This window comes from Saimiri boliviensis, chromosome 6, assembly GCF_048565385.1.
Source record: "Saimiri boliviensis isolate mSaiBol1 chromosome 6, mSaiBol1.pri, whole genome shotgun sequence".
Classification (NCBI taxonomy): Eukaryota; Metazoa; Chordata; class Mammalia; order Primates; family Cebidae; genus Saimiri; species Saimiri boliviensis.
Window position 1 is genome coordinate 126,292,084 of NC_133454.1, and position 27,520 is coordinate 126,319,603.

The 27,520-nt window shown below is 41.1% G+C and overlaps 1 protein-coding gene across 1 annotated transcript in view; it reads left to right on the forward strand.

The window, feature by feature from the left end:
- Nucleotides 1-27,520, forward strand: part of TOP6BL (TOP6B like initiator of meiotic double strand breaks) — a 106,745-nt gene that overhangs the window by 57,762 nt on the left and 21,463 nt on the right. The window contains exons 5-10 of the mRNA XM_010351979.2: nucleotides 3,793-3,876; nucleotides 7,907-7,962; nucleotides 8,304-8,375; nucleotides 12,403-12,598; nucleotides 19,727-19,877; nucleotides 22,696-22,842. Coding sequence (XP_010350281.1) covers nucleotides 3,793-3,876; nucleotides 7,907-7,962; nucleotides 8,304-8,375; nucleotides 12,403-12,598; nucleotides 19,727-19,877; nucleotides 22,696-22,842 — 706 coding nt within the window. The remainder of the gene's footprint in view (nucleotides 1-3,792; nucleotides 3,877-7,906; nucleotides 7,963-8,303; nucleotides 8,376-12,402; nucleotides 12,599-19,726; nucleotides 19,878-22,695; nucleotides 22,843-27,520) is intronic.

The window sequence follows — 27,520 nt, forward strand, 5'->3', positions numbered from 1 at the left end:
TGGGCATGGTGGCACGTGCCTGTAATCCCAGCTACTCAGGAGGCTGAGGCAGGAGAATTGCCTGAACCCAGGAGGCGGAGGTTGCGGTGAGCCGAGATCGCGCCATTGCACTCCAGCCTGGGTAACAAGAGTGAAACTCCGTCTCAAAAAAAAAAAAAAAAAAAGACTATTGCTTTTTTATTGTTTAAACATTTTATACTAAAATTTTAAAAATGAAGGATGCGACTACAATATATATACTGACTACAGTTATTATTTAATTGCCATTATTTACATGCATAAGTAATCCTAGACATGTTTACGGAATTTTCTAATAATACCCCATCCGTTTTTGTAATTTTTTTTGAGGCGGAGTCTCACTCTGTTACCCAAGCTGGAGTGCCAGTGGCATAATTTCAGCTTACTGCAACCTCCACCTCCTAGGTTCGAGTGATTCTCGTGTTTCAGCCTTCAGAGTAGCTGGGATTACAGGAGCATGCCACCATACTTGGCTAATTTTTTTTTTTTTGTATTTTTTTAGTAGAGGTGGGGTTTCACCATGTTTGCCTGACTGGTCTTGAGCTCCTGACCTCAAGTGATTTGCCTCCCTCGGCATCCCAAAGTGCTGGGATTACAGATGTGAACCACTGTGCCCGGCCCATTTCTGTAATAATGTTTTCAAATTTTTTTAACCCCAAGCTATTGCCACAGTTCTTGACTTCTTTTTCAGTGTACTTATAAAAAACATTTTAAGGCTGGGTGTTATGACTATAATTCTAGAGCTTTGGGAGGCAAAGGTGGGAGAATTGCTTGAGGTCAAGGGTTTGAGACCAGCCTGGGCAACATAGTGAGACTCTGTCTCTATAGAAAATTAAAAATTAGCCAGGTGTGGTGATGCACACCTGTAGTCCCAGCTACTTGGGAGACTGAGGTGGGAGGATTGCTTGAGCCCAGGAATTTGAGGTTGCAGTGAGCTACAATCATGTGACTACATTCCAGCCTGAGTGACAAAGCAAGACCCTGTTTCTATAAATTTAAAAAAAGCATAGTAATAAGGTAAAATATTGTAATATTTTATCCTCATATATATGTGTGTTTCTTCTTTTGGTGTTATCAAATTTTTATGTTTGGGACTTTTTCTTTTTAACATATACCTAGTACATGGCTCTGTATTCTCTCAAACAATTGATTTCTGATTGTATTTCTTCTTTCATTTTTTTTTGGACTTCTATATTTTCTAGGAGGCTGTTTCTAACTTTGGTTTTAGAAATACTAAAATAATAGTGAGTCAGTATAGGTAAGTGGTTAATGCTAAAGATTTAGAGTCAGATCAATCTGGCTAACCTTGGACAAGCTGTTTAACCTTTTTGAGACTCTGTTGTAAAATATATATTTTAATTTTCCTTCGTTTTTAAAAATCCAGATCCTGCACAATCTTTTATTTATAAAATTTGGGTACCTAATAGAGTTTTTGTGAAGCTTAAATTAGGTAATATAAACAAGATAACTTTGGCACCATTCTTGGAGTAGTCTTCACCTAGTGGTAAATCTTATATTTGTAGGGAAGTGTTAGTAGTGTATTGGAAAGAGCATGGGCAACTGGTATTAGAAAGACTTAAGATCACTCACACAACAAAAAAAGAAAGACTTATGTCAAGTTCTGGCTGTACAACTGAACAGCTAAGTGACCTCAAGCATGTTGCTTAACTTCTCTGAGCCCTTTTTAAAAAGTCTACTAAGAAGGGGCCAGGTGCAGTGGCTTACATCTGTAATCCCAGCAATTTGGGAGGCCAAGGTGGGCAGATCACCTGAGGTCATGAGTTTGAGATCAGCCTGGCCAACATTGCAAAACCCCATCTCTACTAAAAATACAAAAACAGCCAGGCCTGGTGGCACGCACCTGTAATACCAGCTACTCGGGAGGCTGAGGTAGGAGAATCGCTTGAACACGGAAGGTGGAGGTTGCAGTGAGCTGAAATCATGCCACTGCACTCCAGCCTGGGCAACAAGCAAAACTACATCTCAAAAAAAAAAAAAAAAAAGAAAAAAGAAAAAAGAAAAAGAAAAAAGATTACAATACCTATCTTACAGGATTATTGTGAGGTAGTATATATATAGCACCTACACAGTACTTATCACATAGTAGGTATTCAATGAGTAGTATCTATTATTGTTACCATGTATAACGTACATTTTCTTTTCCTTTTTTTTTGAGACAGAGTCTAGCTCTGTCACCTAGGCTGGAGTGCAGTGGTGCCATCTTGACTCATTGCAACCTCCACCTCCCAGGTTCAAGCAGTTTTCTTGCCTTAGCCTCCTGAGTAGCTGGGATTACAAGCACATGCCACATGCCCGGAAAATTTTTGTATTTTTCGTAGAGATGAGGTTTCACCATATTGGCTTGAACCCCTGACCTCAGGTGATTCGCCCACCTGGGCCTCTCAAAGTTCATGGATTATGGGCGTGAGCCACCACACCCAGCCTACACTTTCAAATATATGGATCCTTAAAACAGTTCTGCCAGGTCAAAGGGGACAGGTTTTTATAATTTTTTAATTTTAAGACGGAATCTTGTTCTATCACCCAGGCTGGATTGTAGTGGCATGATCTTGGCTCACTGCAACCTCTGCCTCCTGGGTTCAAGGACTTCTTTTACCTCAGCTTCCTGAATAGCTGGGATTACAAGGTGTGCACCACCACACCTGGCTAATTTTTTTGTTTTGTTTTGTATTTTTAGTAGACACGGGTTTCACCATGTTGGTCAGGCTGGTCTTGAACTCCTGACCTCATGATCTGCCCACCTCAGCCTCCCAAAGTGCTGGGATTACAGGGGTGAGCCACTGTGCCTGGCTGAGAGGGTAGGGTTTTTTTTTTTTTTTTGAGACGGAGTTTCGCTCTTGTTACCCAGGCTGGAGTGCAATGGCGCGATCTCGGCTCACCGCAACCTCCGCCTCCTGGGTTCAGGCAATTCTCCTGCCTCAGCCTCCTGAGTAGCTGGGATTACAGGCATGCGCCACCACGCCCAACTATTTTTTTTGTATTCTTAGTAGAGACGGGGTTTCACCATGTTGACCAGGATGGTCTCGATCTCTTGACCTCATGATCCACCCGCCTCGGCCTCCCAAAGTGCTGGGATTACAGGCTTGAGCCACCGTGCCCGGCGGGTAGGTTTTATTCCTGTATTGGAAACTAGGAAATGAGATACAGAGAAGTGATGTTTTTTGTTCGTGATTAGTTAATTTTTTTTTTTTTTTTTTTTTTTTTTAACACAGAACCAGTATTAGAACACAGGTCTTCTTACTTTTGGCTTTTTGCTCTACAGCTTTTCCTTATAAATAAATGTTTGGATTAATGGATTGATGTCAAAGATAGATTTCTTTTAGTGTTTGCTCCTTCATCTCCACTCAGATACTTTTTTGAAATTTATTTTTTAAAAAGCATCACTCAGATTCTTAATACCGATTGTTCCAAAGCCTTTAGGATGGTAGTTATTCTTATCAACTCCAATCTGAATTACTTTTAAATTTGTCCCCAAAGGTGGTTTTGACATTATGAGTTTTACTCTGATCTTTGTTCTTGTGTCTCCTGAGGTTCCATGTAATAGATACTCTAGTCTAGCCCAAGAAGTGATGGCTATTTAGGTTTTCTTTTGCATACCATTCTCATTCCCAGAGATGTCTCCCCTCTCCCCTTGGATGTCCAAAAAGCTTTCTGAGGTATAGTTACTTTTAGAAGAGGAAATGCCATGATTTAATTCATTTGTGCTCTTGAGATTGTGTATGTCTGGTCGATGCTTTTCTTGTGTTATTACAGGTGGATGAAAAGCCCAGAACTTTGATGACAGATTGTCTGGTTATAAAGCATATTTTACGTAAAATCATCATGGTGCACCCTAAGGTAAGCTGTTCTTTTGTACAATAATGATTCTCTTGTTTAAGTCATATGTTTTCCAGAGACCTTTACTCTGTAGAACATAGGCAAATATATTGGTTCATTTCCTTTCAGTGAAGATGATTAAAATATTTAATATTTAAGGGCATGGTGGCTCATGCCTGTAATTCCAACATTTTGGGAGGCTGAGGCAGGAGGATCGCTTGAGTCCAGGAGTTTAAGACCAGCGAAGGCAACATAGTGAGATCCTGTCTCTACAAAAAAAAAAATTTTTTTTAACTAGCTGGGTGTAGTGGTGAGCTCCTGTAATCCCAGCTCCTTAGGAGGGTGTGGTGAGAGGATTGCTTAGCCCAGGAGGTCGAGGCTGCAGTGAGCCATGACTGTGCCACTGCCCTCCAGCCTAGATGACAGAATGGGACCCTGTCACAGGGAAAAAAAAAAAAAGATAACTTTTTTTTGAGATGGAGCCTCTCTCTGTTGCTCAGGCTGGAGTGCAGTGGCATGATTTCTGCTTACTACAGCCTCCACCTTTCAGGTTCAAGTGCTTCTCCTGCCTCAGCCTCCTGAGTAGCTGGGACTACAGGCAAGTGCCACCACATCCAGCTAATTTTTGTATTTTTAGTAGAGACGGGGTTTCACCGTGTTGGTCAGGCTGGTCCTGGTGATCCACCCACTTCAGCCTCCCAAAGTGCTGAGATTACAGGCATGAGCCACCTCGCCTGGCTAAGACAACTTTCAATTTTGAATTGATTTGGTTTTATGTGCTTAAGACAATCTTTTTTTTTTTTTTTTTTTTTTTTTTTTTTTTTTTAGAGAGACACAAGGTCTCACTATATTGCCCAGGCTAGTCTCTAACTCTTGGACTCAAACAGTTCTCCTGCTTTGGCTTCCCAAAGTGTTGGAATTACAGGTGTGAGCTACCACACCCAGCCCAAGGCAATCTTTTTTTTTTTTTTTTTTTTGAGACAGAGTCTCACTCTGTTGCCTAGGCTGGAGTGCAGTGGTGCCATCTTGGTTCACTGCAACCTCTGCTACCCAGGTTCAAACGATTCTTCTGCCTCAGTCTTCCTAGTAGTTGGGATTACAGGTGTGCACCACTGTGCCTGGCTAATTTTTGTATTTTTAGTAGAGATAGGGTTTCACTATGTTGGCCAGGCTGGTCTCAAACTCCTAACCTCAGGTGATCCACCCACCTCAGCCTCCCAAAGTGCTGGGATTGCAGATGTGAGCCAACACACCTGGCCAAAGCAATCTTAATGTTGGTTATATGTTATAGCTGAGAAGCCTCTGGATAGAGAGAGCTTTATTTTGGGTTATTTTCACTTTTTTAACTGCTTTGTTGTATCACTTTAGATACCTCTTCCCTCCTCTGTGCTTTGTTTTTCGTTAAACCTGGTTAATAAACCTTGCTGTTTATCTCCTTTTCTAAAGTGACTGTAAAAACAGATAAGGAATTTTTTTGTTTTTCTGAGGCAGAGTCTTGCTCTGTTGCTCAGGCTGGAGTGTGGTGGCTTGATCTTGACTCACTGCAGCCTCCACCTTCCAGATTCAAGCGATTCTCCTGCCTCAGCCTCCTGAGTTGCTGGGATTATAGGCACATGCCACCATGCCTGGCTAGTTTTTGTATTTTTAGTAGAGATGGGGTTTCGCCATGTTGGCCAAGCTGGTCTTGAACTCCTTGCCTCAAGTGATTAACCTGTCTCAGACTCCCAAAGTGTTGGTATTACAGTTATGAGCTACCACGCCTGGCCAAGAAATTTTGATAGAATATTTTGAATGTTAGACAGCTAAATTTTTGTATTATCTGTAGATAGGTTTATAAAGACAAACACAGTTAATCATATCTGTGACATCCCCCTTCTGCTATCTTCCTACTTTTTGCCTATTGTTTCAGTCACTATTCTAAGTGCTCTTTGTTCACTCACTCACTTAATTCTTAGAACACCCCTTGTGAAGTAAGTTTTATCATCATCATTTCCATCTTGTAGTTGAGAAACTATGGTACAGCGAGTAAATAACTTGGAGAATCAGGATTTGAACTCAAGCCTTCTGGTTCTAGAGTCACTTCTTACCTTATGTTACACAGAAGAAAAACACAGGTAAAGGGAGAGAATAATTAGAACAGTGAGGTAAATTGGATGGGGAAGAGGAAGAAAAAACAAAAAAGCATGGAATATTTTATGAAAATAATAGAAATAAAAATGGATAGTTCCTTTAAAAAAGAGATGAAGGGGCTTCAGTGAATTGTATTTGCACCATTGCACTCCAGCCTGGGTGACAAAGTGAAACTCTATCTCAAAAAAAAAAAAAGAAAAAAAAAAAAGAAAAAAAGAGAGGTTAAGGGATAAGGGATAGGTTGGGAGAATGGCAAAGGGGTAGGGATTCCTGATAATTTCTGACTACCTGGAGCTGTAGTATAGTGCTCAGTATATTTTAAGATTTAGAATTTGGACACAGGCAAGCATTAAGTATGTTTAGGGAAAAAACAAGTGATAAAGAATGTCTTTTTCCTGGCTGGGCATGGTGGCTTGTGCCTGTAATCCCAGCACTTTGGGAGGCCAAGGCAGGTGGATCACTTGAGATCAGGAGTTCAAGACCAGCCTGGCCAAAGGTGAAAGCTGGTCTCTACTAAAAATACAAAAATGAGCTGGGCATGGTGGTGCATGCCTATAATCCCAGCTACTCGGGAAGCTGAGGCAGGAGAACTGCTTGAACCCGGGAGGCGGAGGTTGCAGTGAGCTGAGATTGCGCCATTGTCCTCTGCCCTCCAGTCTGGGCAACAGAGTAAAACTCTGTCTCAAAAAAAAAATAAAAATAAAAAATAAATCTTCTTCCTCCAGTTTCATCCATGTCGCAAATCACAGGATTTCCTCATTTTTAAAGGCTGACTAGGCTGGGTGTGGTAGCTCATTCCTATAATCCTAGCACTTTGGGAGGCTGAGGCAGGAGGATCACTTGAGTCTGGGAGTTCAAGACCAGGCTGAGCAATATGGTGAAATCCTGTCTATATTAAAAAAATGCAAAAATTAACCAGGTATGGTGGCATGTGCCTGTGGTCCCAGCTACTCAGAAGGCTGAGGTGGGAGGATCACTTGAGACTAGGATGACAAGATCACACCACTGCACTCCAGCCTGGGCAACAGAGCAAGACCCTGTCTCAAAAAATTAAAAAAAAAGGCCGGGCGCGGTGGCTCAAGCCTGTAATCCCAGCACTTTGGGAGGCCGAGGCGGGTGGATCACGAGGTCGAGAGATCGAGACCATCCTGGTCAACATGGTGAAACCCCGTCTCTACTAAAAATACAAAAAATTAGCTGGGCATGGTGGCGTGTGCCTGTAATCTCAGCTACTCAGGAGGCTGAGGCAGGAGAATTGCCTGAACCCAGGAGGCGGAGGTTGCGGTGAGCCGAGATCGCACCATTGCACTCCAGCCTGGGTAACAAGAGCGAAACTCCGTCTCAAAAAAAAAAAAAAAAAAAAAAAAAGGCTAACTAGTATTCCATTGTGTATATATGCCACATTTTCTTATCAACAGAAAGACAAATACTGTATTATTTCACTTTTATGTAGAATCTGAAAAAGTCAAATTCATAGAAGTAGAGAATAGAATGGTGGTTACCAGAGGCTGGCAGTGGGTTAAGGAAGGAAATAGGCAGTTATTAGTTAAAGGGTACCAAATTTCCATTAGGAGGAATAAGTTTTTAGAATCTACTGCACAGGGTGGTGACTATAGTCAATAATAATGTATTATATATTTCAAAATAGCGAGAGTAAATTTCAAATGTCTCACCACAAAAAAAAAGCTAGTAAATTATGTGATAGATATGCTTATCTACTTGATTTAATCATTCCATATTGTATACATATATCAAAACACCACATTGTACCCTATAATGTGTATAGAGTTTATAAATTAAAAATAATATTAATGTAAAAGTTTTAAAACATTATTTTCCTTTAGGGATTAGGGATGGAAGTTTTTATTTAATCTGTATCTTGGCTCATGTTAAATCTCACACCTAATTTATTGTTTTGCAGATCAGATTTAATTTCAGTGTAAAGGTAAATGGAATCCTCTCCACAGAGTTCTTTGGGTAAGTTCTTAAGTCTATGGCTTAAGGTGATGCTATGGCTCTGCAATTTTTCTCAGATATTATTGTCCTATTTCTAAAAGTTTCCTAGTTTGATGTCTTGACCTAAAGTCACCTTGAAACTAATTTTCTGATACCTCCACATTTTCTTATTCTAGTAGATTCATCCCTGTCACTAGAGGGGGTAAACTTAGAGATTGCCATTTTCCCCTTGGTTAATGAAGTTACTGAATTCTAGTACTCTCTGGGGTGTTAGTAGTCATGGGCCAAAATTTGTGTCAAAACAGAGACTGATTTTAGAATCTTTGAGAGATGGCTTTGCTTTGCTTTGCTTTGCTTTGCAGGGTAGAGAATGAACCCACTTTGAACCTTTGGAATGGAATTGCTCTTGTGGTAGACTCTCAGCATTATGCGAGGTGAAGGCGTAAAGCATTGTTGTCCCTCTGCATGTTTTACTCTCCTCTCATGAGAATGAATGTGGGTAGAAATTGGAAATTGTCTCACTTGTCGTTTATAAGTGCCAGGTGTCAACTTCTCTATAAGAAAAGCAGAAGTACAGCTGGGTGCAGTGGCTTACGCTTGTAATCCCAGCACTTTGGGAGGCTGAGGCGGGTGGATCACCTGAGGTCAAGAGTTCGAGACCAGCCTGGCCAACATGGAGAAACCCCATCTCTACTAAAAATACAAAAAATTAGCCAGGCATTGTGGCAGTCGACTGTACTCCCAGCTACTCAGGAGGCTGAGGCAGGAGAATCGTTTGAACCAGGGAGTGTGAGGTTGCAGTGAGCTGAGATCTTGCCACTGCATTCCAGCCTGGGTGACAGAGTGGGTCTCTGTCTTAAAAAGAAAAAAAAAAAGAAAAGAAAAGCAGAAGCAAACTTTATGTTGAAAACTGCTAACTTTTTTTCTTTTTAAAGATGGGGTTTCACCATGATAGCCAGGCTGGTCTTGAACTCCTGACCTCAGGTGATCCACCCACCTCAGCCTCCCAAAGTGCTAGGATTACAGGCTTGAGCCACCACGCCTGGCCTGAAAACTGCTATTTTACTTTATTTGTGTACTTGAAAGTATTCTAATTGACCTGAAGACATGTGCTACCTTCTCTTCAGGCCTTATTTTCTTCTGTAAATGAAATGAAACAAACCCTGCTAGTTCCAATCTCATTGAGGCATGAGAAGAGAAGACTGTGAATTTAAAACTTTACTTGTGCCGGGCGTGGTGGCTCAAGCCTGTAATCCCAGCACTTTGGGAGGCCGAGGAGGGTGGATCAAGAGGTCAAGAGATTGAGACCATCCCGGTCAACATAGTGAAACCCCGTCTCTACTAAAAATACAAGAAATTAGCTGGGCATGGTGGCACGTGCCTGTAATCCCAGCTACTCAGGAGGCTGAGGCAGGAGAATTGCCTGAACCCAGGAGGCAGAGGTTGCAGTGAGCCGAGATCGCGCCATTGCACTCCAGCCTGGGTAACAAGAGCGAAACTCCGTCTCAAAACAAAAAACAAAAAACAAAAAACTTTACTTGAATTATTGGTTAGAGAGTATAAATACCAAGGAATTCATTGTACATTTTTTTTGTGTGTATCAGCATTTTGCATAGGTTTGGAAATCACCTCTCTGCCCATCTCTATCTTCTTCAGACTCCAAGAAAATAAATCAGGCTGGGTGCAGTGGCTCACACCTGTAATCCCAGTACTTTGGGAGGCTGAGGCAGATGGATCACTTGAAGTTAAGAGTTTGAGACCAGCCTGGCCAATATGGCAAACCCTGTCTCTGCTAAAAATACAAAAATTAGCTGGGCGTGGTAGCACATGCCTGTAATCCCAGCTACTTGGGAGGCCATGGCATGACAATCACTTGAACCCAAGAGGCAGAGGTTGTAGTGAGCGTAGATCACACCACTGCATTCCAGCAACAGAGTGAGACTCCATCTCAAAAAATCATAATAATAAATGTAAAAAATCCATGGAGGAGGTGATAAACAATATGGAACACACAGAACCCTTCTGTCTTGCCTTCCTGTGCCATTTAACTATCACAGAATCCAAAGTGAAGCTGAATTCTATCAAGAAAAGACCTAACATATGCTTAAGTCCAATTAATTTATTCTTTTTTTTTTTTTGAGACAGGGTCTCACTCTGTTCAATCCAGATGCCATCATAGCGCACTGCAGCCTCGAACTCCTGGGCTCAAGTAATTTTCCCACCTCATCCTCCCAAGTAGCTAATAGCTAGGACCACAGGAATATGCTACCATACTGTGCTAATTAAAAAAAAAAAATTATGGCTGGGTGTGGTGGCGCACGCCTGTAATCCCAGCACTTTGAGAGGCCAGGGCAGATGGATCACCTGAGATCAGCAGTTCAAGACCAGCCTGGCCAACATGGTGAAACCCCGCCTCTACTAAAAATAAAAAATTAGCTGGTCATGGTGGCGGTGCCTTTAACCCCAGCTACTCGAGAGGCTGAGGCAGGAGAATCGCTTGAACCTTGGAGGCAGAGGTTGCAGTGAACCGAGATTGTGCCATTGCACTCCAGCCTGGGTGACAGAGCAAGACTCCGTCTCAAAAAAAAAAAAAAAAAAATTTTTTTTTTTTTTTTTTTTTTTTAAATAGAGATGAGGGTGTTGCCTAGGCTGGTCTCAAACTCTGGACTCAAGCAATCCTCCTGCCTTGGCCTCCCAAAGTGCTGAGATTACAGGCATGAGCCACTGTGTCCAGCCCTCATTTAGTCTTTATTCATTAGTTTCTGCCTCTATTTATATGCCCAGAGGTAACACTATTACTCATAGGCTCTCAAGGGTTAAAGAGACTGCCTTTGGTTTTTATTCTGTTTTCTTATTCTCACCCAAAATTATACCTCAGTTGAGAATATTTTTGTCATTTAATATACAGGTAATAATTTCCCTACTCCATATCTTTCTTTCTTTCTTTTTTTTTTTTTTTTTTTTTTTTTGAGACGGAGTTTCGCTCTTGTTACCCAGGCTGGAGTGCAATGGCACGATCTCGGCTCACCGCAACCTCCGCCTCCTGGGTTCAGGCAATTCTCCTGCCTCAGCCTCCTGAGTAGCTGGGATTATAGGCACGCACCACCATGCCCAGCTAATTTTTTGTATTTTTAGTAGAGACGGGGTTTCACCATGTTGACCAGGTTGGTCTCAATCTCTTGACCTCGTGATCCACCCGCCTCGGCCTCCCAAAGTGCTGGGATTACAGGCTTGAGCCACCGCGTCCGGCCCATATCTTTCTTTAGTGATCCTCTAATATTATACAGTCCTTACAGGTAGACAGCTCATCATCATAATTTTACCGATACAAGTTTAAGCCTTTGAGCCAATGTTTGTAGATGTGTTTCCTTGGATGACCTGATTATAGAGAAAGGAAAAGGTTCATTAATATTTCCTCTTAGTTAATTCATTCATTCTTAATCAGCTTTCAGGTTGACTATTTTCTCTCTGTTTAGAAAAGAGCTATTGGAAAGTGGACAGACACAAAATTTTACTAGATTCTTTCTAGGAGAGAAAGATGACCTGATTTTTTCTCATCGTTCTTATCAAACAGCAACCTTAGACCTCTTCAGGGGAAGGTGTAGCATGTGTGAGTGCAGACTTCAAAGTATCATGGGGCCAGCTTTAGGCCATTTGTGATTCATGGCCCCTCTCACACAATGCTGTCCTTTAAATGAATTGGGAAACTTGCTCAGAACCAAAGATTAATTTTAGTGGAGAAAATATACTTGAAAATAAGAAACAGGCTGGCCATGATGTCTCACACCTGCAGTCCCAGCACTTTGGGAGGCCAAGGCAGAAAAATTGCCAGAAGTCCAAGTCCAGCTTAGTACACATAGTGAGAACCCCTTATCTAATAAAATAAAATAAAATAAAATAATACATATTATTTTTTGAGAAAGTCTTGCTGTGTCATCCAGGCTGGAGTGCAGTGGCACAATATCAGCTCACTGAAACCTCTGCTTCCCAGGTTTAAGCGATTCTCCTGCCTCACCCTTCTGAGTAGCTGGGACTACAGGAGTGCACCATTACCCTCAGCTATTGTTATCTTTAGTAGAGATGGAGTTTCATCATGTTGGCCAGATTGGTCTCCAATTCCTGACCTCAAGTGATAGCCCACCTCAGCCTCCCAAAGTGCTGGGATTACAGGTGTGAGCCACCATGCCTGGTCTAAATTTTTTTTTTTTTTTAAGAGAAACTAAGAAGCATCCATTAGTGGCAGCAAAAGCAGGAGCCATGATACCATCCCTGAAATGCCAGTTTTTCTATTACTTCCATTGCTGTGGTTTCCTGAGTGAGACACAAGTTATTTATTCCATCAAAACTGATATGGCAGGTTATATGGTTATACATATGTTAGAAGTTATAAAAAATTTGAATGTTCTTTTAAATAATTTAAGAGGGAAAAATGTTAAATCTGACTTGTCTGTTTCCTGACAGTAGACCAAAATTTGATACAACTGAATCATACTGCAGCAGAATTCACCCTGTGCTAGGACATCCAGTAATGCTTTTCATCCCTGATGACATGGCTGGCATGCACTTGTTGGGAGAACTGATACTGACTCCGGCAGTTGCATTGTGCCCCAGCCCAAAGGTTTTTTCCAGTCAGCGTAACAGCATTTCTTCAGTTTCCATATCCTTTTGATGAAAAATTCCACCCAATTATCTTTGAAATGGGTTTTTATATCCCAATTTTAGAAAACTTTAGTATGTATATTCTGCATCTACAAATATGTATGATTTGTATAAAAACATATAATCTAATGTGAAAGCCAAGCTTGAACATTTTGCCAGGGAACTGAAAACTATAAAATGTGACGTATGTCATACATTTTTCTTATAATTCAGTATGACTGAAGCATGAAATGAATGGTACATGAGGGAGATATAAGGCTGGAAAAGTAGTCTGGAGTTGAATATGGTAGATCTTGAGTGCCATACTACGGATTGTGAACTTTATTCTCTGTATAGTAAGAAATCATTGAATGTTTTGGGAGGAGTCTTTAGCAGCATTATATAGTATGGATGGGAGACAGAAGTTAGTAATACTAAGTAAATAAGTAAGTAAGTGAACTGGGTTAAAAAATAGTGAGTGCCTGATGGCTGGGTGCAGTGGCTCACACCTGTAATCCCAGCACTTTGGGAGGCCAAGGTGGGAGGATCACTTGAGGTCAGGAGTTCGAGACTAGCCTGGCCAATATGGTGAAACACTGTCTCTACTAAAAATACAAAAATTAGCTTGGTGTAGTGGTGGGCACCTACAGTCACATCTACTTGGGAGGCTGAGGCAGGAGAATCACTTGAACTCAGGAGGTAGAGACTGCAGTGAGCCAAGAACATGACACTGCATTCCAGCTTGGGTAACAGAGCAAGACTCTGTCTCAAAAAGAAAAAAGAGAAAAGAAAGAAAAGAAAAAAATAATGAGTGCTTGAATCTAAAGTGTGGTCGACATGGAAAGGCCAGACTTATCACCTGAAGTAATGTAACCAGTTCATTATCAAGGTAGGGAGAGATTAGGGGCAGGGAACATCTAAGGCTGATGTCAGATATCTAGGTTTAGAATAGGCAAATATAGAGGACAGAATGTAAGTGCAGGGGCTTTTTTTTTTTTTTTTTTTTTTTTTGGACAGAGGCTGGGTCTGTTGCCCAGGGGAGTACAGTGACATGATCTTGGCTCACTGCCACCTCTGCTTCCTGGACTCAAACCATCCTTCCAGCTCAGCTTCCTGAGAGACCACAAGCGCATGCCACCATGCCCAGCTAATTTTTGTATTTTTGGTAGAGACAGAGTTTCACTGTATTGCCCAGGCTGGTCTCAAACTCCTGGACTCATGTGATTCACCAGCCTCAGCCTCCCAAAGTGCTGGGATTATAAGCATGAGACATTGTGCTCTGCCTAGAGGGGCTTCTTTTCAGAGTAATGAAAATGTTCTAAAATTGATGGTGGTGGTGATTGCACAACCCTTTGAATATACTAAAACCCATTTTATTATACATTTAAAATGAGTGAATTGTATGCGATGTGAATTACATCTCAATAGAGCTATTAAAAAAGATTTCCATGGATAACTGACAGAATAACGATACTGTCAGCAAGATACAAAACATTAATAGCAGATTTGGGGGATAAAGAAGATGAGTTTGACATTAAACATGTTGTTTATGGCGCCTCAAGATATCCTTTGAACATAGTAAGCAGCTATACAGAAATTTGGTCTAGGACTTGGAAATGGTCAGATTTAGAGATACAGAATTTTAGAGTCTTAGTTTCCTCCATAGGTAAGAGTCGTATAGTTCTGTGTTTAGAGCATGGCACAGGAGTGTAAATGTTGGATTCATTACTGATTAGCTGTGTGACTATAGGCAACTTACTTAACCAGCCTAAGCCTTTAATTCCTCTGTTTTAAAATAAGGATGACACTTACCAGATTTATTTTTCCCTGCAAAAGTTGCTTTTCTGTTCTTTTGGAGTTTGCTTGTATTAAAATTAAGTATAATAATCCATGTGAAGCTCCTAGCATAAAGTAGTCAATAAATATTAATAGTTATTGTGACATGATTGAAGCTGTAGAAGTAAATGAAGTTAGAGAAGAGTATAAACAATGAGAACAGGCCAGGCGCAGTGGCTCATGCCTGTAATCCCAGCACTTTGGGAGGCCGAAGCTGGCGGATCACTTGAGGCCAGGAGTTTGAGACTAGCCTGGCTAATGTGGCAAAACCCTGTCTCTGCTAAAAATTAGCTGGGTGTGGTGGCACATGCCTGTAGTCCCAGCTACTTGGGAGGCTGAAGCAGGAGAATTGCTTGAACCCAGGAGGCGCATCTGTGGTCCCAGCTACTCGGGTTGAGGCAGAAGAGAGGTTGCAGTGAGCCGAGATTGTGCCACTGCACTCCATCCAGCCTGATGACAGCGAGACTCTGTCTCAAAAAGAAAAAAGCAATAACTTAGCAAAAATAAAGCAAAGAGAGACAAGTTAGGGAAAATACAGAGAGAGGTTAACAGAGGAAAGAGTGAAACTGTCTAATGTATATTTAATTGATGTCCCAAAAGAGAAGAGAAAAGAGAAAATGGGGTAGAAACAATATTTGAAGAGTTAATGGCTGAAACAACTGAGACAGATTTAAGAACAGAATAATCAAGCAGTATAAATAAAAAAAGACTTCCACAACTATAGAAGATGAAAAACAGAGAAAAATCTTAAAATCAGTTAGGAGGACAAATCATCTTTAAAAGATAAACAGTTTAACAGCTGACTCCCCATACCAACAGAAGATGTTAAACTAATAATGTCCTGAAATAAAATAATTACCAACCTAGAATTTTATATCCAATACAAATATTCCTCAACATAAAAGGTAATAAACTTACCTGTATATTATGTTAAAATTATAATCCATGTAACAAGAAGAATTCAAAAGATTTTAAAACATGGTGTTTTGACTATACATTCTTAGCAGGATATACTCTAAGGATGAAATAAAGTCCAAAGACCTCTTAAAATTTATTCAGTGGCTTGATTATTAGTAATAATATTGGTATTTTACATTGGAATTATTATATGCATGTTTACGATAATTATGTTAACATTGTTAGGAATCAAAATTTTTAGCATCAGAAGATATGTGAGTGTAAATTCAGAAAAACAATTTTTTAAAGGGGTCTTGCTCTGTTGCCCAGGCTAAAGTGCAGTGGTGTGATTATAGCTCACAGCAACCTCAAACTTATGGGCTTAAGCAATCCTTCTCCCTCAGCCTCTCCTGAGTAGCTGGGATTACAGGCATACACTATCATGCCTGGCTAATTTTTTTTTTAATTTTTATTTTTTTGTAGACACAGTCTCACCCTCGAATCTCCAAATTTAATGAAAACTATAAACCTGCAGATTCATGATCAATGAACCCTGAGTATAAGAAATACAAAGAAAATTACACCAAGTCACATCATAAAGTATTTAAAGCTGTTAATAAATTTTTTACAGCAGCTGGAGTCTGGGTGTGGTGGCTCATGCCTGTAATCCAAGCACTTTGGAGGCCAAGGTGGACGGATCACCTGAGGTCGGGAGTTCAAGACCAGCCTAACCAACATGGTGAAACCCCATCTTTAAAAAATAAATAAATTAATTAATTTTTTAAAAAGCAGCTGGAGACGAAAAAGACACATTATGTATAGAGGAACAAAATGTGGCAGATTTCTCACTGGAAACAGTGTTAGCTAGAAGAAAGTGGGGTAACATCTTTATAAGGTACTGAGAAAAAAAAATGAAGGCAAAATGAAGAATTTTTCAGACATAGAAAAGGTGAAAGAATTTATTACCAGAAGACTTGTATTATAAGAAATGTTAAAGGAAATATTTTAGGTAGAAGAAAAATGATGCCAGACAGAATTCTGGATCGACCCAAAAAAAGAAGAGCACTGGAAGTGGTGACTATGTGAGTAGATACAAAATACTTTTGTACTTTTAAAAAAACAAAATCTCCTTCTTGAGTATATAAACCAAAAAGTATCTAAGACAGGTCTCAATCAGTTTAGAAGTTTATTTTGCCAAGGTTAAGGATGGCCTGGGAGACAGGTCTATGCCTTTCTCTAAAAATGATTTTGAGGGCAGGCTGGAGGGGAAAGAGGAAGGGGATAGTAACATTATCGAGTATGTATGTTACAAGAGAAAAGGAGCAAGTAGGGGAATAGTCAATTATGTATTTGTCTTGTGCTCAGTAAATTGGCACTTTACATGAGAGAAGGTGAACATAAGAGTAGCTACCTATGGAGATATTTAACTCTTTATCTGTAGCTATCTGCTTAGGAACAAAAGAAGGGGCAGCTTCTTGCATGACTCAGCTTTCAGCTAAATTATTTCCTTTTGGCATAGTGATTTAGAGCCTTGAGTTTTAATTTTCCTTTAACAAGTACCTCACCAGAAAAAAAAAATCTCTTGAGGCAAAGTCTTGCTCTGTTGCCCAGGCTGGAGTGCAGTGGCACGATCACAGCTCGCTGGAACCTCCGCCTCCCAGGTTGGAGCGATTCTCCTGCTTCAGCCTCCCAAGTAGCTGGGATTACAGGCATACATCACCACACCTGGCTCATTTTTGTATTTTTAGTAAAGAAAGGGTTTCCCCATGTTGGCCAGGCTGGTCTTAAACTCTTGACCTCAGGTCATCTGCCTGCCTCAGCCTCCCAAAGTGCTGGGATTACCAGTGTGAGCCACCAGGCCCAGCCAAAAAAAAAAAAAAAAAGAAAAGATTAAAAAACAAGTCTTGAAGTCCCTCCCTTCAGGATTCCAATTACACATTCTGAATTAGGCCACCTGTAGTTACCACACAGTTCATTGATGTTTTATTTATATAGAGGCAGAGTCTTGTCCCCCATGCTGGAGTATAGTGGCTTGATCTTAGCTCCTAAGCTCATGTGACCCTCCCACATCAGCCTCCTGAGTGGCTAGGACTACAGGTGCACGCCACCACACCTGGCTAATTTTGTGTGTGTGTGTGTGTGAGAGAGAGAGAGTGTGTGTGTGTGTGTGTGAGAGAGAGAGAGAGAGAGAGAGCGAGAGAGAGAGAGAGAGAAAGAGATGTCTTACTATCATTTTCTATTTTTTTCATATTCCTTTTTGAGACAGAGTCTCACTTTGTCACCTAGGTTGGAGTGTAGTGGTGCGATCTCAGCTTACTGCAACCTTCTCTTCCTGGGTTCAATCAGTTCTCCTCCCTTAGCCTCCTGAGTAGCTGAGATTACAGGTGCCCAGCACCATGGCTGGCTAATTTTTGTATTTTTAATAGAGACAGGGTTTGCCATGTTGGCCAGGCTGGTCTTAAACTCCAGATCTCAGGTGATCCACCCACCTTGGCTTCCCAAAGTGCTAGGATTATAGGCATGAGCTACCACACCTGGTCTAGATTCTTCATATTTCTTATGCTTAGGGTTCATTGATCATGGATCTGCAAAAATTTAATGTATAAAGTTTATAACATCTGTGGAAGTAAAATGTGTGACAATAGCACAAAGGCCAAGAAGAGGGAAGCAGAAGTATATTGTTTGATTCTTAGACTATATATGAATTGTTATAATATCATTTGAAGGGAGACTATGATAAGTTAAATTTGTATACTAATAAAGCGTGGCAATTCCTAGGTTAATACAACAGTTATAACTGATAACTCAAAAAGGAGATAAAGTGGAATTATAAAAAAGTTCCTGGCAGGTATGGTGGCTGTCACCTGTAGTTCCAGCTACCCTGGAGGCTGATACAGAGAGAGGATTGCTTGAGCCCAGGAATTTGAGGCTGCAGTGAGCTATGATCACATCATTGCACTCCAGTCTGAGCAACAGAGACCCTGTATCTTTTTTAAAAAGGTTGGGGGTTGGCTGGGCTCAGTGGCTCATGTCTGTAATCCCAGCACTTTGGGAAGCCAAGGCAGGCGGATCACCTGAGGTTGGGAATTTGAGATCAGCCCGACCAACATGGAGAAACCCCATCTCTACTAAAAATACAAACTTAGCCAGGTGTGGTGTCACATGCCTGTAATCCCAGCTACTCAGGAGGCTGAGGCAGGAGAATCGCTTGAACCTGGGAGGCAGAGGTTGTGGTGAGCTAAAATCGCGCCATTGCACTCTAGCCTGGGCAACGAGCAAAATGCTGTCTCAGAAAAAGGGGGTGGGTGCAGGGGTAGAGAGAGAAAATACTTTTTAAAACTTAAAAAACAATTTCTAATTCAAAAATAGAAAAGAGGAAAAAGGAAACAAAGAATACAAGCAATAAATGGAAAAGAGATAAACAAGATGATGGATTCAAACCCAACTATAGCTATATTCACATTACATGTAAATGATTTAAACCACTGCATATAAGACAACCGCACATCTTAGCTCAAACACTCCCCTCTTATTCTGAGTTTGCATCTTAAAAATCTTCTTGCCCTAAACAGTGAGTCAGCCTTAGTTCATGTGTTAATGCCTTCTGAGATTTGTGAGGGAGACTTCATTTATGGGTATAAAGTCTCCCTTTCTTCTGTGATGACTTTCCATAATGCCCCAGTGCCCACTGGGTAGGAATTTTAATCTTCACACTTAATACCATGTGTTTATCCCATAAGAAAGAAGATGAAAACAAAGAAAGATAAAGGAAAGTCCACATTCTGGTCTCTTTGGCCTTGGTTCAGGAGACAAGAAAGGTTAAGCAGTGGTTCTTAATGGGGTAATTTTGAATGGGAAGTTCAGAGATAGAAACCATTTCAGGGGCCTGCCTTCCTTTGTTTAAGAGAATAGGTTTGGAGACAAGTTTCCTTCTCAATCTGAGTATACTCAAATACTTCATAGAAAATATTCTCTTGTATATAATTCTAGCATGTATCACATTGTATTACAGTTTGCTGGCTTTCATGTCTTGTCTTCCATACTGTAAATATGATAAACTTGAGGATAGGTATTTGGATATTCTTCTTGGTACCCCCAGAACCGAGAACTTAAAACAATGTTAACCTGTGGTGCCACTCAAATCTATGATCATGTGAACCAGATGAGTAAATAAACTGTCCCAATGTTATATCTGTAGCTTACACTTATTAAACCCAGAACAAATTTCTGGGGATCCTAGTGGATCTATCTCTGGTGCCTCACACCTGTCTTCAGTGTGGAAAAGGCATAATATGTAACTGCATAGAACATTATTTATGGGAGTGTAAACCAGGGCAGTGTTATGTTTGTTTTATACAAGTGAATACATAGTCATAAGATACTAAAATTCGGCAGTTTTCTTTAGCAACTATACATATTTCTATATGGACCTTTGGGTCTGCCTCTGATATTGTCAACTTGGGAGCAGCCAATGACTACTTTCTTCAAAGATACCTCTTCTTTAATTGACTGGAAAAAATACCATTTGTGTATGGTACCCAATTTGGATCTCAATTTGGATAGAGGTATATCCGCCCTTTCTCTGCACAGGAATGAAGAAACTTGAAGAATATTAGAGAAATGAAAGGAAATATGAATAGAAAGTATATATAATTTTTATTTTATTTTATTTTATTTTTTGAGATGGAGTCTTACTTTCTTGCCAGGCTGGAGTGCAATGGCATGATCTCAGCTCACTGCAACCTCCAACTCCCTGGTTCAAGCAATTCTCCTGTCTCAGCCTCCCGAGTAGCTGGGATTACAGGCATGCACCACCATGCCCAGCTAATTTTTGTATTTTTAGTAGAGATGGGGTTTCACCGTGTTAGCCAGGATAGTTTCAATCTCCTGACCTCGTGATCCCCTCTCCTCAGCCTCCCAATGTGCTGGCATTACAGGCATGAGCCACCATGCCTGGTGAAAGTATATATAAAAATATGATCCAGAGAGGCCGGGTGCTGTGGCTTATGCCTATAATCTCAGCACTTTGGGAAGCCAAGGCAGGCAGATCACAAGGTCAGGAGATCGAGACCAGCCTGACCAACATAGTGAAACCCCGTCTCTACTAAAAATACAAAAATTAGCTGGGGTGTGGTGGCATGCACCTGTAGTTTCAGTTACTCGGGAGGCTGAGACAGGAGAATTGCTTGAACCCAGGAGGCAGAGATTGCAGTGAGCCGAGATGGTGCCACTGCACTCCAACCTGGGCGACAGAATGAAACTCCATCTGAAAAAAATAAAATAAAAAAAAATATGACCCAGAGATCTGATGGCCTAGTTTGGGGTTTGGGGGTCAGGGTCTGGCCAAGTGTGAGAGACCACTTGAAGTGAGGCAAATAGGTGTCAAACCAGGCAAAGCTCTTTCAGAGCTTGTTTCGGCATTGCATGTTTTTGTTGTTGTGGTGGTTCTTTTTTTATGGAGTCTTGCTCTGTCGCCCAGGCTGGAGTGCAGTGGTGCAATCTCAGCTGGCTGCAACCTCCTTCTCCTGGTTTCAAGTGATCTTCCTGCCTCAGCCTTCTTAGTAGCTGGGATTACAGGTGCCTGCCACCATGCCTGGCTAATTTTTTAAATTTTTTTATTTTTAGTAGAGACAGGATTTCCCCATGTTAGGGCCAGGCTGGTCTTGAACTTCTGACCTCAAATGGTCCACTCGCTTTGGTCTTCCAAAGTGCTGGGATTATAGGCATGAGCCACTATGCCCGGCCTGCATTGCATGTTGATACTGGTTCTCCTCTTACTTCCTCTGCTGCCTCCTCTATTCCTGGTCTTTCTGTTAGATACTTGTTCAGAGGATTTCTAATGTACCGAATCTGTCAACTCTGGGCCTTTACAAAGGTGAGTAAGGGAGCAATTGTACCTCTGAACTACTATGGAAGAGAAATGCTTCATAATGAACTGAGAAAATCCATATAAAATTCCTTAGAAACCATTAAAACACATACAAATGCAAGACATAATAGTATTAGGCCTAGGAAGCTGGCTGTAATATTCATGTAAGCTGTAACCACACCAGCTTTGGGTGAATCATGCTAAAAGTTGGGAGGTTAATAACTGAGCTAATAAATAAAACTAGGAAATTGGAATATGCAACCATGGGTTATATCTCGGAGGGCTGCAGTTTTGAGATTGACTGTTCTAACTAGAATCCTTTGAAATTTAGAAGGTAGTCTGGTCGTTTGGCTCCTGAGGAAGATGACCAGTAGGGAAGAGGTGTTCTGCGGCTGTGACTGGTATGAGAAGATTGAAGCCTACTGGTATAGGGCAGTATCTTAGAATAATAGACTCTTCTCCTATGAAGGAAGGAAGCCTTGGGATAAGATTCTTTGTTCTTGAGTGGGTAGTTATTCCAGAAGAGGGTGTCCTTAGACAGAGTCTCTGGAAATGATAGTTTTGTGGGAAAAGAATATTTGGTCTTAACAGACAGAATGTCATGCCATCAGGATTTCGAATAGAGAGATGACTAGTGAATTTCTAGGGATCTCCGTATCTCCTTTTCTCATTCATTTTTGTTTTCAGGCTTTGCTGATTTAGTTTTTTTGCCAATTCATGGTGCCTGAACTTTCTCAATTAACTTTGGAAATGAATAATGTAGAAAATGTCCCCTCATCTCCCTCCTCGATTACTCTACAGGACAGAACCAGGGTCCACATGGAGGTACTTCTTAATATGGATCTGAAATATAGGACTATCCTGATTTTATTCTAAAGGATCAAGGTGCTAGAAAGTGACCACTGGACATTGGATTACTTGTGGATACAAATACATAGTATTGGGGATAAGAGCACAGATTTTGGAGTCAGTCTAGCAAAATCTAGAACTCAGTTCCACCGCTTACTAGCACCTTACCCATTGGACAAGGTATTTAACTTATCTGTGCCTCTTATCTTTAAAAGGACATACAAGTAGGTCCTATCCGATAATGTTATTGTGAAGTCTAAATGTTGAAATAGTACATAAGCATTTGATGTAGTACCTGGCCTGTAACACAAGTTAGCTGTTATCATTACACTCAGGTGAATCCAACCTCTTACCAGCCATACTTGCCTTAGAAAGTTGCACAAGGAATCAATGAATTTATCGTGTAGTGCTTCTCAATAAATGTAAAGGAGTGGTTTGGTTTGCATTTTACACACCTAGTTACTATTTTAATGTTCTAAATGTGCGTCATTATGATTTGCTTCCATCATGTGGCCAGAGAAACAGGTTCAGGACGGGAAATGAGTGTTTGAATTTAGATCTCCTATTCTCAAATCCTTCTTTGTTCAGAATACAGGTTCTGTAGTTACTTGGCATTTTGAGGGCTTTACTTATCTTAGAAATTTGTGTATTATCTTGTCCTTTAGATTTGTTGCTTCCAGATGTGAGTTATCAGGTGGAATCCAGAGAGGGGGATCAATCTCAGAATATGGACCTTCAAGGACAAACTCTACTGATTTTTCTCTTTGTGGATTTCCACAGTGCATTTCCAGTTCAGCAAATGGAAATCTGGGGTAAGTATAAGAGAATGGGGTTGCCAGCTGAGTATGCCAAATGCTGAGAGAAAGGGAAGATTTGTATAATGCATACATGTAAATTAGATATATTTCTATAGAATAAAGTTCAGTGAAAAACCTTGCTTAATAAGTTAAATAAGTATATTCTGTAGAAAAGATTCATATATTGATGCATCACTTAAATGATGACATTTCTAGGTCTGGTTGGTCAGAAATCAGCAGACACTGGTATTGCTCCCTAGGGATCTGTGGTTCTCAACGTTACCCACATAATATATTACTTGGAGAGCATCTAAAATGCTCACTCTCCAGAGATTCTGATTTCCAGTTGGACTGAGGTGGGGCTCAGGTCTCAGTATGTTTTTAAAATTTTTTTGTTTTTAGAGTTGCTCTGTCATCCAGGTTGGAGTGCAGTTGCATGAGCGTAGCTCACTGCAACATCAAACTCCTGGGCTCAAGTGGTCCTCCTGCTTTAGCCTCCCCAGTACCTGGGCCTACAGATGCATACCACTGCACCTGGATAACTTTTTCAGTAGTTTTTTGTGAAGATGGAGGTCTTGCTTTGTTGCCCAGGCTCGTCTTGAACTCCTGGCTTCAAGTGATCTTCCTGCTTCAGTGTCCCCAAGTGCTTGTCCATATGTTTTTAAAGCTTCTCAGGCCAGGCGTGGTGGCTCACGCCTGTAATCTCAGCACTTTGGAAGTCCAAAGTGGGTGGATCATTTGCAGCCAGAGGTTCAAGACTAGCCTGGCTAACATGGTGAAACCCTGTTTCTATTAAAAATACAAAAATTAGCCGGTGTGGTGGTGGCTGCTTGTAATCCCAGCTATTTGGGAGGCTGAGGCAGGAGTATCACTCAAACTCAGGAGGCAGAGGTTGCAGTGAGCCGAGATCACACCACTGCACTCCAGCCTGGGCAAGACATTGAGACTCTGTCTCAAAAAATAAAATAAAATAATAAAATTGCTTCTCAGGTGATTCTGATGTACAGCCAGCCTTGGGAACTTTTCATCAGCATACTGCCTTTCTAGGTGGATTAAAAAAAAAAAATGCACACCTGTTCTTATTCAGGTATGCAGTGAGGAACCTTTGGTGTTTATTTATTAGATGGGTGATAACTTGTTATCACTCAGAAAGGTTCTCTATGATAAAGTAGTGGTTTCATTTTCTGGTCCATGAAACATGCATCAGAATCACCTGGATGATGATGATGATGATGATGATGATGATGATGATCATCATCATCATCATCATTATCATCATCATCATCATCATATTATTATTATTATTATTATTGTAGAAACAAGGTCTTCCTGTGTTGCCCAGGCTGAACTCCTGGGCTCAGGAGATGCCCCCATGTCAGCCTCCCAAAGTGCTGGGATTACAGGCATGAGCCACCATGTGGGGTCTCAAGTGATTCTTAAATAGTGAAATTTGAAAACCACTGAGCATGAGCAGGACTTGCCTTCTGCATTTTAATCCAATAAACCCTGGGACATAAATTTAAGTATTTCTCAGTCCCTTCCTAATCTTTGAGGAAAGTTACAAGGAGAAGTGGAGATTATACAAGTTTGGGAAAAGGATCATAAGCCTTCCTTTTGGTGCTTCTGATATGTCCCTGTGTTCTCCTTTCTCTGTGGCCCAGTGTGTTTTTGTGGGACTGTATGCTCCAGGCACTCCAGTGCTATTTGGTGTGGCTCTGCTCCCACTGAGTCATAAGAAAAAAGAGACTGCTTACAACCCCAGACCAAAAGAGATCATGTCGACTGGTGTCAACTATTTATTGAACAAACCATTGTTGGCTGTGGTATTCTTCCTGCTACCTTCCTTCTGAGCCTCTCAGAAGTAAGGTAAGGCTACCTTTTCCTTGCCTCTTCCCAACACATGCTGTATACACTGTAGGAGATAAGCACTATTTCCTTGGGCTCTGGCTTGCAGCTCTTTGAGTAGCTAGTGATCTTTGATGCACCGCTGTTCCAGTGATTAAGGCCAGGGGAATGGGAAATAGAAGATGCCCAAACTAATGTGAGGATTCCTAGCGCTGTTCCCTGTAGCCTATGCTAACATAGACAGAGGCTGGTAAGAGCAGCAGCTTATTATTGTGGAAACGATAACAGGGTGGAATCAAGAGACCTGGGTTAAATTTTAGCACGATACCAACTTCTTCAGTGATTTTTGGAAAGCATGTCATGTAAATCTGAGCTTCCCTTTTCGTATCTTTAACATGAGATTGTTAGGCTAGGCCCCATCAAAGGCCCTTCCAGGTCTAAAACCCTCTTAAGATCTGCTACCTTCTGATAGGTTTTTTTAAGGTCTGCCAGAGGTAATCCTTGGATAGTGCAAGCCTGATACCATGTTCTGAGCCCTACTGAACATTCCTTAAGAACTCAGATTCCTCAGAAACACATTGTTATCATTCTTTTTTTTTTTTTTTTGAGACAGAGTTTCACTCTTGTTACCCAGGCTGGAGTGCAATGGCGCGATCTCGGCTCACCACAACCTCCGCCTCCTGGGTTCAAGCAATTCTCCTGCCTCAGCCTCCAGAGTAGCTGGGATTACAGGCACACGCAACCATGCCCAGCTAATTTTTTGTATTTTTAGTAGAGACGGGGTTTCACCATGTCGACCAGGATGGTCTCGATCTCTTGACCTCGTGATCCACCCGCCTCAGCCTCCCAAAGTGCTGGGATTACAGGCTTGAGCCACCGCGCCCGGCTTGTTATCATTCTTGATACACTCTGATAATTTGTACACATTTGTTTAGCTTGATTCTGAAGGCCTGCAGTATCGTAGTCATTGTACTCAGTATTGGATTTAAAAGAAGTTCATCAATGTAGTAGTAAACACAGTGTCTTATATCTTACACATCTGGTAGTTTAGAGTTAGCCTCTGAAGATGATGCACAGTGAGGGGAGGGGAGGTAGATATAGATGTAGTGATAATTTTACCTTTTCTTCCCCTTTTTCTTTTTCATATCCTTAAAAGCCTTCTCTATAGCCTCTTCCTTTAGGAAACGAATTGTTCAAAATGAGTGTGTCTTTAAGAGAAATCCATGTGTCTTTAAGAAAATCACTTAATTGGCCATATGCCCACCTACCTTGTCTTGGTAACTTTTTTGTGATTAACTTATTTTTTTTTCTTGTGACTAACTCATTATTTTCCACAATGTCAAAAAAATTTGGTGGTCAAAAGTTTTAGGAATGAACTTTAGCTTTTAAATTAAATGTCTGCTTTCAAAAGGGATCTGATTTCTTGAAGCTGTTCTTAGAACCAAACTATGGAAAATAGCAATCTAGATGACATATTTACATAGCAATAGCAATATTTTCCTGTTGAATATTGCAGTGTACATTTCAAAACACTTCATGGGCCAGGCACCATGATTTGGCACCTGTAATCCCAGTACTTTGCGGGGGGCCAAGGCAGAAGGACTGATTGAGCCATTCAAGACTGCTTGGGCAACATAGCGAGACCTCATCCCTACATATAATTTAAAAATTTAGCCAGGTGCAGCGGCTCACACCTGTAATCCCAGCACTTTGGGAGACTGAAGCAAGAGGATCACCTGAGGTCAAGAGTTTGAGACCAGCCTGGTCAACATGGCGAAAATCTGTCTCTACTAAAAATACAAAATTAGCTGGGTGTGGTGGCAGGCGCCTATAATTCCAGCTACTTGGGAAGCTGAGCCAGGAGAATCACTTGAACCCAGAAGGCAGAGGTTGCAGTGCACTGAGATCACACCATCACACTCCAGCTTGGACAAGAGCGAAACTCCATTCAAAAAAAAAAAAAGCCAGGCATAGTGGTGGTATACACCTGTGGTCCCAGGTATTCAGGAGGCTGAGGTGGGAGGATCACTTGAGCCTTGGCTGTTGAGGCTGCAGTGAGCCGAGACTGTGTCACTGCCCTCCAGGCTGGACAACAAAAAAAAGTCCACAAAATAATTCATGTACATTATGGCAGTTTATCTACACAACATACCTGTGAGAACAGGTGGTGTAAAGCCATTTTCTATACCGAAGAAAAGACTTCATCACCACTAGTTGGTGGCAGAGTTGACCCTAGAATCTATGTTCTCCTTGACTCTAGCTCCAGAATTCTTTTGAGCTTACCACATATTACCTTCCCTACCAGTAAAGCATCATGGTGTGTTGTGTGGTAGAAAATGTTCTTCTGACTTGCATTTTTAATACAGTCCTGGAAAAAGCCAGCCAGTTTTAGGCTGCTTCACCATAGAAATCCAAACACTGAAAACAAGGAATAATCAAGAAGGATTTTCTCCAAGTGACCTGTAAAGTAAATTTGACTTCCTGTGTCTGATGCATCAGGGTCATTAAATGGTGGCCTATTGTTTGATGGCATAATTTTTTTGCCTATGGCTCTCACATGTTAGCTTTTCTGAATGAGGCTGAGCAGTGGTGCCTGTGGTTACTTTAAGAGAGGTAATTCCCCATTTCAAAAGACCTCATACGAACAGTTCTGTGTCATTTTTGTGAATTTTAACCTTTTCTTTACCACAGCACATCTGAAAGCACAACAGTGATGCTCACACAGGCATGGAGGAGGGTTGGACACACTCTGTAGGATGTTTGCTTCTCCCTTTCTCCTCCCTTCTGGGAGTCACTAGGATTCTGTTACAAATTAAACAGGATCCCTCATTTGTTTCTTTAAAAAGAA